The sequence below is a fragment of the Sarcophilus harrisii genome, chromosome 4 (assembly GCF_902635505.1).
Source record: "Sarcophilus harrisii chromosome 4, mSarHar1.11, whole genome shotgun sequence".
NCBI lineage: Eukaryota > Metazoa > Chordata > Mammalia > Dasyuromorphia > Dasyuridae > Sarcophilus > Sarcophilus harrisii.
Genome location: NC_045429.1, coordinates 394,795,673 through 394,811,827, shown reverse-complemented (window position 1 = coordinate 394,811,827; position 16,155 = coordinate 394,795,673). Strand labels below are relative to the sequence as shown.

The 16,155-nt window shown below is 34.8% G+C and overlaps 1 protein-coding gene across 2 annotated transcripts in view; it reads left to right on the top strand.

Moving 5' to 3' along the window:
- ALG14 (ALG14 UDP-N-acetylglucosaminyltransferase subunit) overlaps positions 1 to 16,155 on the top strand; it is a 120,096-nt gene that overhangs the window by 88,677 nt on the left and 15,264 nt on the right. Inside the window, exon 4 of one of the 2 annotated variants that reach the window (XR_004233985.1) lies at positions 5,342 to 5,630. Coding sequence is in view for 1 of the 2 variants with exons in the window: in XM_031967115.1 (XP_031822975.1) it covers positions 5,342 to 5,572 (231 nt within the window). In the remaining variant the exon portion in view is untranslated. Of the gene's footprint in view, positions 1 to 5,341; positions 5,673 to 16,155 lie in introns of those variants that run through there. The other variant, XM_031967115.1, reaches the window with a different exon arrangement.

The following is a 16,155-nucleotide window of genomic DNA, read 5'->3' as shown; positions in this document are numbered from 1 at the left end:
TATACATTATATATATATATATGTATATGTATATTATATACAATCAAAGAAAAAGAACATTCTTATAGGGGCAAAAAAGATCAATAATCACACAGGAAATAAGTATAAACTATAAAACCATAATTCTCAAAATAATTTGATATCACTTTAAAAAATAGCAATTCATTAGGGGAACAGATTAGTTATACAAGACATAGAAGCAAAAGTATCTTATATCAATATCTGGCACCACATCTGTGGGGATAAAGACTCATTATTTGAAAAAAGCTGCTGTAACTTTGGACAGCACTATGGAGTTAGACCTTCACCTCATACCTCATATATCCAAATAATAATACAAAGTCCAAATAATTACCTGACTTATATATAAAATGTTATATCATAAACAAGAAAAACATGGAGGAAAAATACCTATCAAATTTATAGAAAAGAGAAAAATACATGATCAAGCAATAAAGAATGTCACAGAAGTGAAAATAGATAACTTTGATGACATGAAATTAAAATTTTTTTTTTACAAATAAATCAACTAAATGGTAGGATGAGGGAGATTTTTGCAGGTTTCATTGACAAAGGCCTTTTTTCCAATAGGTATAAAAAACTGGTTCAAGTTCCTCAATTAATAAATAGTCTAAAGATATGAACTGGCAGTTCTCAAGGAAAGAAACTGAGCTTACTATTTTGCCCTTAAATCCTTGTAAGCTTATAGTTGACATTAAAAGAGTGTAAATTACAATGTACCTGGATTGAAATTGGGACCCAGATTCTAGCGAACAAAAATTCCATAATCTGGTGCCAGTCTATTTTCCAATCTTATCTTCCACAACTCCCACAGCCAAACCCTCATTCTAGCCAAATCTGTCTATCGTCCCTGAAAGTGCCTTTTGTATTCTTCCCTTTAATGCCTTTTCTATGGCATTCACCCAGCCTACATCTTTTCACTCTGACTAATTCTTCCCAGTGCTTTCTTCATTTGGCTTTAAATCCCATCTCTTTAGGCTGAGCTTTCCTAGTCATTCCAGTAATCTTCCTCTTCTGAATTTCAATAGAACTTATATTTGTCCTATTCATTAATTATCTATATCACCTTATTAGTTATCTTTTTTATAGACAGATAACTGCTGAATTAAACCATTGGTACTACACGGGTCTACCCACTTAATAAACACGAAAAATTATGACTCCAGGAGCTTATAATCTAGTCAGAAAGGATATCAACTTCCTCACCACCTATTTATCCCTCAACTTCTTGAATTCAAAAATCATAATCTTGCTGCTAAATCCACTTGCTTTTTTTTTTATCCTTTCTGCTTTTTTTTTTTATCCTTTCTTTATCTTCTTTCATCTCTCTGCAGTATTTGACATTATCAACTACCTTTTTAATATCCTTTCCTCAAGTGGATCTCATGACTTACATAAATTAATGTTTATATTATCCCTCTTTACTCTCTGACCTCATCATTTCCCACCCCTTCACTACAATTGTTTCTCAAGGTTCTGCCAATGACTTAGTTCTTTCTTTTAAAAAATTTTTTTTTTTTATTAAATCATCAACAAGCCTTTTAGTATACAAAAACACATTGGATGATTTGGGAAAGTCAAAATACATCTTTCTCCCCATTGCCACTTTCAGGCTCTCCTGCTAAAACAGCTTCTCTTTGGAGGATCACATTATCCAAATTTGTCAACAAATCCAAGTCCTGATGACTATTATCCACCAACTCCAAGAAATTTGTCTTCCTTTTTTGGTGAATTCAATGCCTGGTCCATTCTTCCTCTCTACCCTAACTCCCATCTTCTTATTAATGAACTTCAACATACATAGATGTTCCCTCAAATATTCTACTTCATTATCTTTCCCCCTACTTCCCCTATTCCCCATTACTATAGAAAGCAATACCATCCTCCCTCAGGCTCACAATCTAGAAGTCATTCTCAGCTTCTCACTATCTCTCAACAGGTCTTGTACCCTCACTCCCCATGAAAGCCATATTCTTGCCAAGGTCTGCCATTTCATCTCTGCAACATCTCTCAAATATTACTCCTCTTCTCTGCCACTGTCACCACCCTGACACAGGCCCTTATCACCTCATGTTCAGACTATTATAAATAGTGCTGGTGGATCTGCCTACCTCAAGTCTGTCTCCACTCCAATCCATTCTCCATTTAAACATTAAAGTGATTTTCCTAAAGCAGAGATCTAATCCTTCTCCTAGTTAAAAAATTCCTTTGGCGTCCTCCTTCCTCCAGGATCAAATACAAAATTATTATTTTGATATTCAAAGCTCTTCATATTTAATTACTCCTCAATTAGTGACACTGGCCTCCTGATTGTTCCACAAACAAGTCACTCTCTTTCCCAACTCTGAGCATTTTTCCTGGCTATCCTCCATGCCCAGAACACAATCCCTACCCAGCTCTGACTAATGATCTCCCTGTCTTCCTTTAAATACCAACTAAAATTGCGCTGGGGAGCCAAAATGGCAGAGAGTAGACAGGATTTTGTCTGAGCTCTTCCTGGCTTTCCTCAGAACCAATGTTAGATCAAGCCTCTAAATGGATTTTGTTTAGTGAGAGAACCCATAAATATTTGGAGTGTAACAAATATCCAGCATAAGTTATCTTGGAAAGACTTCAAAAAAGGTCTGTTTCAATTGGGCAGGGGAGGATGCAGCCCAGTACAGGAGGTGGGGGGAGGGGGGAAGGAAGGGGGGAAAGGCCCCTCTTCCCCATCCCCCTGTTTCCCATAGGTATCTAATGGGAGGCTCTAGCCTAAATACGACATCGCTGGCTACTCTATCCTCGTTCAGGCCAGTGGATCAGGAGACTAGCTGTAAGACTTCCTATACAACTACAGAAGGCAAATGGTGAGCTCCTGAACTCCAACATAATAAGTGGGACTTGGCCAGGCCCACCCAGTGCAGTGAGAAAGCCTGCGGCACTACCAGCCCCAGTGCAGTGAGAAGCACCTCTGTTGCCCTGTAAAGGAAGCCTGACACGATTTCTTCTGTGCCCTAGGAGCAGATCTCAACCTTTAAAAATAAGCAAAAAAGATTCTGACCATATATAGCAGCCATGGAAACAGGGAAACAGAATCCAAATCTTGAGGACACTAAAGACAAAATGCCCAGATGAAGCCTCAAAAGGAGATATGAACTGGTCTCCAACTCAAAAGGCTTTCTTGAAAGAATTCAAAAAGAATCTTAAAAGAGTCACAAGAAAAATGGGGAAATGAAATGAGAGTTTTGCAGGAGAGTTTGGAAAAGGAAACAAAGAAATTGAAGAAAACAGTTCTTAAAAAATACATTTGGTGAAATGGGAAAAAATATACTGAAGAAAACAACTTCTTAAATTTGGTTTAGTGAAATAGAAAAAGAAAATCACTACTTGAAAAACAGAGTTTGTGAAATGGAAAAAAAAATCAGTGAACAAAACAAAAGTACAATTTAAAAGTATTTTAAAAGTACAATTGGCCAAATATAAAAGGATGTTTAAAAAAAACTAACTGAAGAAAATAATTGGCTAAAGATTAGAATTGGATAAATGAAAGTGAATGACTCAATGAGGCATCAAGAATCAGTCCAACAAAACCAAAAAAAAAAAAAAAAGAAAATAGAAGAAAATGTAAAATACCTCATTGGAAATCCCACCCTTCTACAGGAAGCATTTCTCAACTGCTTTTAATTCCAGTGTCTTCTCTGTTTTTTCCTGTTTATCCTGTATATGGCTTGTTTTGTATATATTTATTAACATCTTGTCTCCCCCATTAGATTCTTAGCTCCTTGAGGACAGGGATTGTTTTTTGCTATTTTATGTATCTTCAGCACTTAGCACAGTAATAAATGTTTATTGATTAGAAGCAGAGTAGATACCTATCAATTAGGAAATATCTAAATAGTGAGTTTTATTGTTATTGTTTAGTCATTTCAGTCCTGTCCAACTTCCTGTGACCCCACTTGGCATTTTGTGGGCAAAGATATTGTAGTGGTTTGCCATTTCCTTCTCTAGCTCATTTTACAGATGGGGAACTAAGGCAAATAGAGGTAAGTAACTTGCCCAGGGTCACCCAGCTAGTAAGTATCTGAGCCATATTTGAACTTCCTGACTCCAAGCCAATACTTTATCACTTAAATTTCTTCAGACCTTGGCCTCTATCTACTTTTCCAGTTTTCTTGTACTTTATTCTCTTTTATAAACTCCATGTTCCAGCTACATTAGTTGATTTTCTATTCCTTTCCTAGGAATTTCTTTTCCTTTCCTTCTCCTTAGTCCATGGCTTTTCACTGGCTGCCCCTATATCTGGAATATTCTTCTTCTTGGCTTCCTTCAAGGCACAACTCGACTCTCACCTTCTGTAATGACAGGTGATTTCCAAAGACCAGGGGAAAAAAATAAAGAGAATGCTTACCAGTCAGAGCCCCAGGGTAATAGGGGTTGAAGTTTGACCTACAAGAAGAAGTAGAAACTTGTAGTTTCAAGTAGCATGACATACAGATAGTATCATAGAGGCATCATGTGACAAAATGCTTTATGTGATCAAACACATTCATTTTTACTATGTAAGCTAATAATTAGTTAATACACAGTACTTAATATCTTTTCTTTCCATAGAAAAATCAAATTATCTTATCTCACAGCAGTCCTATGAAATAAATATACTTTTCATTTTCTTAAGAGAATTATAAAAGAAATTTCCATTAAATACATCTGAATATGTTTATTCTTCAGCTGGGTAAGATAGCCAAAAAATTTATTGTTGCATCAATCCACACTCTTCTGTAAAAGATAATAGAACTTAAAGAAACATTAAAACCTTTCCATTTTCAGGAGATAGGCAAGTCCTACACTTTTAAAGAAAGGCTTGAATAACATTAACTAGGTAGTCCTTTTCAATCCCAATTTGTTGAAAAGGAAATCTTGGATTAAGGCCAGGTGGGTTCCAACAATCTTTTCAAAATTCCCCTTTAAAAAAAATGTATTTTTACCAATAATGGACAGATTTTATTGTTTTAAGAATTACTTTCTCCAGTATGTTAAACTCCAATTTAAAATATTTTTCCTGCAACCAGATGAGAGTGTTTGACTTACTTTGTCATAAAAACAAACAGAAACTTATTGCCTGGGTTACTTGATACAAAAAGAGGACAGGTTTTAGTTGATTTTGTAGTATAATTGGCCCTAATGCATGACAAAGAATGTAATGTAAAAGTCAGGCTAACCACTGAATTTCTCTAATATTTGACTGTTCCTGATATTAAAGACCTAAACTTACCAAATATTTGGTTTGATACTATCCATTTGAACTTTACTTTTAAAGTTTTCTCTTTCTCTTCTTTTTTAGGTGTTGTGTAATGGACCAGGAACATGTGTTCCTATCTGTGCATCTGCCCTTCTTCTTGGGATACTAGCAATAAAGAAAGTGATCATTGTCTACGTTGAGAGTATCTGCAGAGTGGAAACTTTATCCCTTTCCGGAAAGATTCTTTACCACTTTTCAGATTACTTCTTTGTTCAGTGGCCAGCCCTCAAGGAAAAATATCCCAAATCTGTGTACCTTGGGCGAATAGTTTGACAGAGGACAAATGGTGTTTTCAGATTTCCACAGTCAACTATGGTATTTTTTATAATGGGTAAGAAAAGAATTATCAGTAAAGATTTCCTTTTTAAAATTTTTTTTATTTATTTACTTATTTTAGGTTATACATGTACATTCATTTTATAAATATTTCCACATGAGTCATGTTAAGAAAAATAAGAACAAAAGAGAAAATACCATGAGAAAAAAACAGTAAAAACAGTATGTCTTGATCCATATTCACGCTTCATTTATTCCTCTTTAGTATTTTTAATAGGAATGGGGTTTGCATTTTGTCAAAAGCTTTTTCTGCATCTCTTGAAATTACCATATGATTTCTTTTTGAATTGTTATTAACATAGTCAATAGTTTCATTTATATTAAATCAGCTCTTCATTCCTGGCATAAATCCCAGTTGGTCATAGTGTACGATCCTGCTGATAAGTTGTTGTAATCTCTTTGCTAATATTTTAAATTTTTGAATCAATATTCATTAAGGAGACTGGTCTATATATTTTCTTCTCTGTTTTGACTCTTCCTGGTTTAGTATCAGCACCATATTTATGTCATAAAAGGAATTTGGCAGGACTCATTCTTTGCCTATTTTTTCCAAATAGCTTATATAGTATTGGAATTAATTGTTCTTTAAATGTTTGGCAGAAATTACTTGTAAATCCATCTGGGCCTGGAGATTTTTTTTCTTAGGGATTGGTGGCTTGTTCATTGATGGCTTGTTCAATTTCTTTTTCTAAAATGGGATTAAGTATTTTATTTCCTCTTCTGTTAATGTGGGCAATTTATATTTCTGTAAATAACCATCCATTTCAATTAGATTGTCAGATTTCTCGGCATACAGTTGGACATAACTCCTAATTATTGCTTTAATTTCTTTTTCATTGGTGGTATCATTTTTGATATTGGTAATTTGGTTTTCTTTTCTTTTTCTAATCAAATTAGCCAAAGGTTTATCTATTTTGTTGTCTTTTTCATAAAACCAACTCTTAGTTTTATTTACTAGTTCAGTAGTTTTCTTTCAGTTTTATTAATCTCTCTTTTGATTTTCAGAATTTCTAACTTGGTATTTAATTGGAGGATTTTAATTTGTTCTTTTTCTAGATTTTTTAGTTGCAAGCTCAATTCATTGATCTCCTCTTTCTCCATTTCATTCATGTAAGCATTTAGAGATACAAAACTTCACGTAAGAATGCTTTGGCTGCGTTCCCTAAATTGTGATATGCTGTCTCATTATTGTCATTCTTTTGTATGAAATTATTGTTTCTATGATTTGTTGTTTGACTCATTCATTCTTTAGGATTAGCTCCAATTGGTTTGTTAGCCTAATTTTCTCTGCTCCCTATTGAATGTAATTTCCATCACATCATGATTTGAAAAGGATGCATTCATTATTTCTGCCTTTCTGCATTTGATTGTGAGGTTTTTGTGCCCTAATACATGGTCAATTTTTGTGTAGGTACCATGTACCACTGAGAAAAAGGTATATTGCTTTTTATCCCCATTCAAGTTGGGGAACTCCAGAGAACTCCAAAGTTCTATCATATATAAATTTTCTAAAATTCTATTAACCTCCCTAATTTTTTCCTTGTTTATTTCGTGGTTAGATATATCTAATTCTGAGAGGGTGAGGTTGAAGTTCCCCCATATATATATATATATATATATATATATATATATATATATATATATATAGATTTATATATATATATATATATATATATATATATATATATATATAGTTTTGATGTCTTCTTTCTGTAACTGACTTAACTTCTCTAAGAATTTGGATGCTATACTACGGGGCATTTATGTTTATTACTGATATTACTTCATTGTCTATGGTACCTTTTAACAAAATGTAGCTTCTTTCCTTATCTCTTTTATATATATTTTTGCTTTTGCTTTATCTAAGATCAGAATTGCCACCTGTTTTTTTTGTTTTTGTTTTTGTTTTGTTTTGTTTTTGCTTTCACTAAAACATAGTATGTTTTTTTCCAGCCTTTTACCTTAATGTGTGTAATTCTCTGTTTCAAATATTCTTCTTGTAAACAACGTATTATAGGATTCTGGTTTTTAATCCATTCTGCTATCTGCTTTTGTTTTATGGAAGATTTCATCCCATTCATATTTACAGTTATGATTACCAGCTATGTATTTCTCTCTATCCTAATTTTTCCCATTTATACTTTTTTCTTTCTTTCTACCCTGTCCCTCCTCTTTAGTGTTTTGTTTCTGACCAACCTCTTCAATCTGCTTCCCTTTTATCACCCTTCTTCCCTCCTCTTATACCTTTCTCCTTTTGTTTTTGCCCTCCCTTCAATCCAGCCTTTCTCTTTTCATTCCCCTTTCTCTTCCTACTTAGGGTAGGAAAATTTATATACCCTACTGAGTGTATATGTAATTCTTTGAGCCAAAACTGATGAGATTAAGCTTCCTCCCTTCTTTCCCTCTACTCTAATAGGTCTTTTGTGCTTCTTCAAATGATCTAATTTACCCCATTTTACTTCTCCTTTCCTCTTTTCCAAGTACAATCCTTTTTTCTATTCCCTCAATGTCTTTTTTAAAAATATATCATCAATAAAATATCAGAATCAATTTATACCCACATCCTCTGTCTATGTATGCCCCTTCTATCTGCCCTAATGAAAGATATAGTTCTAAAGAATTACAAGTACCATCTTCCTATGTAAGGATATAAACCATTTATCCTTTAAATAACGGTTGTTTTTTTCTTTGCTTCTTTTTATGCTTCTCTTGACTTCTATTTGTAGATCAAATTTTCTGCTTAGTTTTGTTCTTTTCAATAGAAATGATTGAAAATCCCCTACTTCACTGAAGGTCTTTCTTTTCCCCTGAAAGATGATGCTCATTCTCACTGGGTAGTTGATTTTTGGTTGTAATCCTAGGTTCTTTGTCTTTTGGAATATGGTATTTCAGGCTCTCTGATCCTTTATTGTAAAAGCATCCAAATCTTGGTAATTCTGACTTTGGCTCTTCAATACTTAAAAAAATTTTTTTTTTTTCTGGCAGCCTTCAGTATTTTTATCTTGAGATTATAGTTCTGGAGTTCTGCAACAATGTTTCTTGGAGTTTTCCTTGGGAATCTCTTTCAGGAGATTGATGGATTGATTGATTCAATGACTATTTTGCCTTCTGGTTCTAGCATATCCGGGCAGTTTTCCTTGATTTCTTGAATGCTGTCCAGGCTCTTTTTTAGTCATGGCTTTCAGGTAGTCTAGTGGTTTTTAAATTGTATCGACTAGATTTATTTTCCAGATCAGTTGTTTTTTCAATGAGGTATTTTACATTTGCTTCTATTTTTTTTTCATTCTTTTTAGTTTGACTAATTCTTGATGTCTCATAGAGTCATTAGCTTCCATTTGCCCAGGTCTAGTTTTTAATGTATTATTTTCTTCAATTAACTTTTTTATCTCCTTTTCCATTTGATTCATTCTAATTTTAAAAGTGTTATTTTCTTCAGTGGGTTTATTTTACATTTGGCCAATTGTATTTTTTAAGTAATTGATTTCTTCAATGGATTTTTTTGCATTTGACCAATTGCATTTTTTAAGGAATTATTTTCCTTTTCCAAGTTATTGACTCTCTTGCATATCTCTATTTTTCCCCCAATTTTTATCTCTCTTATTTGATTTTTAAAATTCTTTATAAGCTCTTCCAAGAGCTTCTTTGAGCTTAAGACTAATTCATATCCCGCTTTGAGATTTTGCATGTGGGCATTTTGTCCTCTTTTGAGTTAGTGTTTTGATCTTCCCTGTTACCATAGTAGGTATCTGTGTCCAAGGTTCCTTTCTGTTTCTTGCTCATTTTCTTTTTTTTTTTTCCTATTTCATACTTTCAAATTTGAGCTCTGCTCCTGGAGTACAGGAGGTATTGTTCCAAGCTTCTTGGGCAACTCTGAGTCTTGACTTTGAGCACAGGGGGTTCTTGGGTTTGGTGTCTTGCTCATGGGAGGTGGGAAAAGGGAGAGGGAGGTTAGCCTGACCTAGTCTTGCCTGTTGATGCCTGGTTTCCCAGGTTGGCAATTTGCCTTCTGTGCTGGAACTGGAGGCTGCCCCTCTCGTCTGCTCTGCTACTGTTTTACTGAGCTAGGACTGAGGGTCTCAAATGCTAATTGCTGGGTGTGAGATCCTCCCACTGGCTTTCCCATGGGCCAGACCCCTCTTTCACCCCAGTGACATTAACTTTTCTTAAAGTCCTTCCAACTTGCCTTGAGCTAAGAAATTGTTTCATTCTGTCTCTTTGTAGGCTCTGTCTTTCCAGACTCTGTCTTTCCAGACTCTGTTCAAAGGCTTGGTTTTATGTGATTACAAGGGAAACTGGGAAAGCTCTAGTAGCTTCCTACCTTCATTCTGCCATCCTGGCTCCGCCCCCAGACTTTCTCAATTGTCAAAATTACTAGTCTTTGTAAAGCAAGTATATGATTAGTAAACAGAAAACCCTTCTTTGCAAAGTGGACTTCAATTAAGCCAGAAACTAAATGTGAAAACATTATGAAATTTTTATGGAATTATTCATGAGGTCTTCTTTCTGGATTCCCTATAATTAATTCTAGATCATCTCCTGATTTTTAAAATTATTTTAGAAATATTACTTGTCTACAACTAAATATAGAATTTGTATGATTTGTAACATTTCTTGCACTGTAACATTCTGTAGTTGTCTACATTGTGAAAAACAAGTTCTTGTTGTATCAGAATAGACCTTATTTCCTGTATGTAAGCAGTGAAGTCCCCAGGGAATCTTTTGAGCATAAAGGAAACAGTTATAGTAGGTTGGCTTCATGACAGTGTGCCTTCTACAATCTTCCAGAATCTTTAAAGCCTATACCAATATCTTTTTTCTTGGCTCACATCATGAACATTTCATAGCTTTAAAATGTTTATTTTTGAATGTAAATGCATAGATGCCAAAATTAATATCTCTAATCAAACTTGATTTTGCATTCCAAAGTTTCAGTTCTCAAATAAACATTAGAGAAGTACTAATTTACACTACAAAGGTTGTGCTGTCTCTATGGTATTCTAAGAAACCGAGACTGAACCATACATGTGAAAGGATTCAAATGAGCATTAACAAAGCCAAAAGTTGAAAATTACTTCTTTCTCACAGAATTTTAGTTTCTATCTTCTTTCTACTTAGTACTGTTCCATTTCATAAATGTATTATATATATATATATATATATATATATATATATATATATCAGTAAGAAATGGATAGATTTTTCAGTGAAAGTAGTTTCTTACCCATGACCATTTAAAAATGAATCTGAGAGAGAGAGAAGTACGTTCTGGGCTGTTTTCACTTTTCTTATTCTTTTGGCAAAATATTATCCTGGCATAAAGCAATACAAACCCATCTGTCTTTGGAACATACATATGTGGATATCTTTTTTTTAGCTAGAGAAGGAAGTGTAGTGAAAGAGTGAGAATATTTTACAACTTATATGCAGTAACAAATCATGTGACAATTTGAAAAATCTAAAGATTCTAGCAGTTGTCTTGTTTCCACTGGCCACAGAGGCCTGGAATATTAAACAGGTGATTACTGTAATTACATGGAAGACTAAGACCACACTAGCCTCTACTTTCTTTTTAGAGAGAAAATCATTATTTGAAGGACAAAAGGAATTTCTGTGTTCCACCAATGGAATGGTGGGACCTCCCCAGGTACCACTCTTCTTAATGCTTTCTTAGACCAATGTTAATGAAGAAACAGATGCAGAAAAGATTCCATAATTTAAAAAAATATTCCAGATGTTTTGTAAGCCTTAACTTACACAGTAGCTAGCTTATTATAATGGATTCTTGGAAGATTTGGGACTGATAGCCTTACTCAATTACAAAGGCCTCTATGCATACATTTTCTTTAGAAAAACTGGACTAAGACTGGTGCTGTTAGACTGCCTGCCCCAGCACAATGTTTGGTAAACAAGAACAGTGCTGTATTCTGTGTTATTGTTGTGGCTAATTCTCTTTCTCTGGATCAGAATAGAAGAGCTAATCTTTTAGATTACAGTAGGGACACAGTTGTTTCTAATGTGTGTTTGAAAAATGCATTTGCATAGAGTATAGCAATGAGAAGGACATCCTTCACTTTTCATCTCCACCTGAGCTTAAGAAAATCAATAGCATGTTTGTACTTTTAAATTCCTGTTAAGGGGCTCTGGAATGCAATTTCTTCTCTACTGTATGAGGCTGTTCATAAAAAATTAATTACATCAGTCTGCAAAGCCTGCCCTTCAAAACCACATTTCCTGTCCACACCTATTTCCTTGGAAGATTGTTATCTTTGATTCAGCTGACCTAAAAGGTCCTTACTTCCCTTCAGGTTAGAGGGTCCAGCTGTTTCAAGTGAGACATCCAAGAGTCATGATACGAAACCTTGGTGTAGTCATGGAGGCAATAGTGAAGCAGTAAGCAATAAGGATCTTGGACAATTTAATTACAATAGTAAAAGCTAACAGTTAAGGAGATGATATAAGCAACCTTTAAAAAAAAATTCTAAAAATGCATTGCTTTTAAGACTGCTAAAGATACTATTCATAATTGAGACATTTTATTTCTTTATAATCATTTATTTTTACCTACTATGAACATGGAAATGACATGCCAGTTTCCTCAGTTGCTGCTCACCTTCCCTGCCTCATTCCTTCCTGGCTAAGCAATTTCTCCAACATAGGCCAACTCAGATTAAACCTGGAATGGTTTTGTTTCCTTCATCTTTTCTCCACAGTGGCCCTCCAAATCCAGCTTCCACTCTCTCTCCAGTCTCCTAAGCAAAACTTTGGAATCATTTTTTGTTCCTCATTGCATACTCTTCTGTACATTGGTCTATCATCAGTCACTTCTTTTTCTTCAAAACATTACCTGAATCTTGGCCTGCTAAAGTCTCCTTTGACATCCCTTTCTTTTATGATATATAGCATTTTGGCTCCTTCTTTTCCATTCCACCTACCACCATCTTAGTCTAAGTCCTATCTCAGGTCTGTATCACTGAAACAGATTCCTTCCTAATTTACCTTCCTAATTCACATCAGCCTTCATTCTTACCAGCCTAAACTGCATTCTACTACTGGACTCATGTTGCTGTGTTACTTCCATCATGTCATCCTTCTGTTCAAACACTAACCATAGCTTCCTCTTGCCTACAGCATCAGGTATAGTCTCCCCTGTCCACACTGCAGAGCCTTCCAGAGTCTGGCCTAACTTGACCTAGCTAACTATATTTCTTACTGCTTCCAAACATAAATAGTCTGATTAGTTAGGCGGGTTTCCTATTTATTTAACAAACACACCATGCTCATTCCCTATTTTCAGGCTTTTGTTTATGCTTTTCCTCATAACAGGAATTCCTTCTGTCTTCTCATCCGTCTTTCTATATCTAACCTATCATTTGAAGACCCATTTAAGCCTTTACTCATCCATGAGACCGCTCAAGACTTAAAGTTGTAGGTTTCTTTGATCTACCCTTTCTTTGAATTATTATGATATTTATAGTCTCCACATAATTCTGCAATTAATCATGTGCTGATATACTCACAAGCACATGGGTGCTTGCTTAGTTTCCCACTGGATTATACTCTTTGAGTATTGATAGTCTTGTCTTATAGAAAAGAAATATTTCTTTTCTATTTCCTTTACAGTATCTAGCACAGTTCTGTGCACAGAGCAAGCACTAAGTATGTGATCGATTCCTAAAGCCTAATAGGATCATTGATCTAGAACCAGAGAGAACCTTAGAGACCATCAAGTGTGTATCTTCAGTCTCGTTCCTGACATACAGGAAGAACTTAATACATGCTTGATTGATTTATAGATTTTTATCCTTGTACATGTATCCATGTATTATCTCTATTTTGTAGAAGAGGAAACTGAAGTAAGGAGAGATGCACTAATTTGAACATGGTCATTCAGATAGTGTCAGAGGCAGAATTCAAAACCAAGTGCCTCCTGATTCCAAATCTTATCATCCTTCCATTATCCTACATTGCCTCTTTATTTCAGAGGTAAGGTGCAAATCTTTTAGTTATGTACAATAGCAAGGAGGACATAATGTGCAGAAAAACACCTGAGAATGTTTTTTGATAGATATGTAGCTCCCAGACATGCACTGCGTAAATAACAAAAGTACTGGACCCAAAAAGCCTCCAGATGAGTGCTGAATGAGCAAAGAAAAATAGGCAGAATTGGCAGATCAGGAGGAGAAAAAAATGAAGCAATACTTAGCAAAAGTAACACTCAAATACCTTTATCTTTTTTTTAAAGAGAATCTATTAAGTGAGCCTGGTAACTATACAAAATTGCCCAATGATATTATTGAACAAATGCTTTCGTCCTCATGTTTCTGCAAGACTGAGCTGAAAGAACCAATGTTGTAGTCATTCAGTGCCTTGTCCCATTTCTAAAACTCAGTATTTGCCCCCCTCTTTAATGTGACAAAAGGGAGATATTTCTACTCTCCTAAGGAGAGGGGAAGAGAGAGATGCATTTTGGCCTCATGGCATAGGGGAGTATGTTTCTTTTTACTCTTCTTTCTGCATGTAGCAGTAAAACAGAAAACCTGTGGATTCTTTTCAATCACTTAACCATACACAGATGAGTAAGTACATAATTTGACTTGATTCCTAATCTCTTTTCCTTTCTTGTATAATTGAGTAAATTTTTTTCATTCTAATAAAACTCAGCATTTGAACCAAAATCATGTGACAAATATGATGGTTTACAGCAAGAATGTAGAAGAAGAAAGTTAGTCACTGAGCATCCAACCCTAATTATAAGTTAAGCTATTCAAGTGAAAATAAAAACAATATTTCTGGTAGGAAAGTTGAAGAAATGGAGGCATTTTATGAAATAATTGGACCTCAGAGTTTAGAATTATCTCTTGCCTCCCTTTTGATGAGATGGAAGAGTATATTGGAAAGAATTCTGCAATCAGAGGCAACCTGGCTTCAGATCCAACTTCTACTACTGATTTCTTGAGTGACCTTGAGCAAGTGACCTTATCTCCCAGAATCTCAGTTTCATCAGCTGTAAGGAGAGGGGATTGCATTAGATGAACTTTGAAGGCTCTCACAATTCTAAATCCATGATCCTATGGAAGTGATTATTATTTCAGATTTGAGAATTTGGGAAGACAGAAAATGAAGCTTTTATTTGAATTCTTGTGGAATTTACACATACTAACTTAAAATAAAAAAAAAAAATTCAAAGTCATTGATTGATCCAGCAGTACCCAGTACAGGGCTTTAACACAGTATGTCCTTAATCAATGCTTACTGAGTTAAATACTACTCTGACCCAGGCTAAAGCCCCAGGATAGATAGATGTCTTCTTCACCATCAATCTACCTGGAATAAATCTAACGTGAACAGCAAACAGCCATAAATGGGGAAAGAGGCATAGATTGACAGTGTTCACTCTAAACCTTTCAGTTCATGATTGAAACAAAAAAAAAAAATATGTTTTTTTGCTTGGGGATAAGGAGAAGGAGAGTGAGAACTCTTCAAAGAAAAGGGAAGAAAAACAGGACTTTTATGGAAATACCATATACTGAATTGGCAGGGATTCAGGAGGGACTAAAAAAGTATCCAAAATGTTCCCTTATTCAGCTCCAGTCTGGCAGCCAAATCTTAGAAGCTCAGTTTTCAAACTGTTTCTGACCCTTAAACCCTACTGCATGTCTAAAAGGATCTCCAGTTCCACTGTTCTCCTAGCTAGCATGAGTCCAGTGGCAAAAGTAGCAAGATAGCTTGCTTATGCCCCTAAAGGGAGAATATAAAATATCTTTTATCAAAATCATATACAAAGTCCTAGGGAAATCAAAAGACCAAGTTATGAATAGATTGCTATTAAAATAATAAAAAGATAAAGGGAAAAGACAAAAATGAGAATGGAAAGAAAAATAATTGTCTTCTGTTTCATATTTGGTTAGGGAATAAAATTAGACAGTATTTCAAATTTGGTTCCTCTGAACCAAATATGTTCTCATAACATAAAAGGTTTGCTCCATTGCCTGCCAGTGCCATTCTTTTTGTATGAAATGTCACCTTATTCTCTGTCCCTCTAAAGACTGTTTCTCTCATTGTTCTGTAAATATTTGTGGTGTTCCAGCAACAGCTTAAAAAAACCCATCCAGGTGGCTTAAGTTCTACGACTGCACAATTCAAGGTCACACAATCCCTAATTCATATTAAAAGACTGATAGATCACTAATCAAGTAGGGAGAGAATGTATAGTATATAAATTGAAATGAATTACTGGCCCAACACACTGAGGATAAAAAGAGGTGACAGCAGAGGTGTAATGAAAAGAACTCTAGGCTGAGAATCAGGAACTTGGGAGCTATTCTTGGCTCCTCCAACCTCCTTGGAGTTAGGACTTTGACCAAATCATTTAATCCCTGGGCTTTAGTTTCCCTCTCTATAAATTGAGAGGATAGAATCAGACCCTTTAAGTTCCTTCTAGCTCTGATAATTACCTTCAAATATTGGAAGGGCTTTGGAAGAGGAATCAAATTTGTTTCTTTCAGACTCAGAGAGTAGGA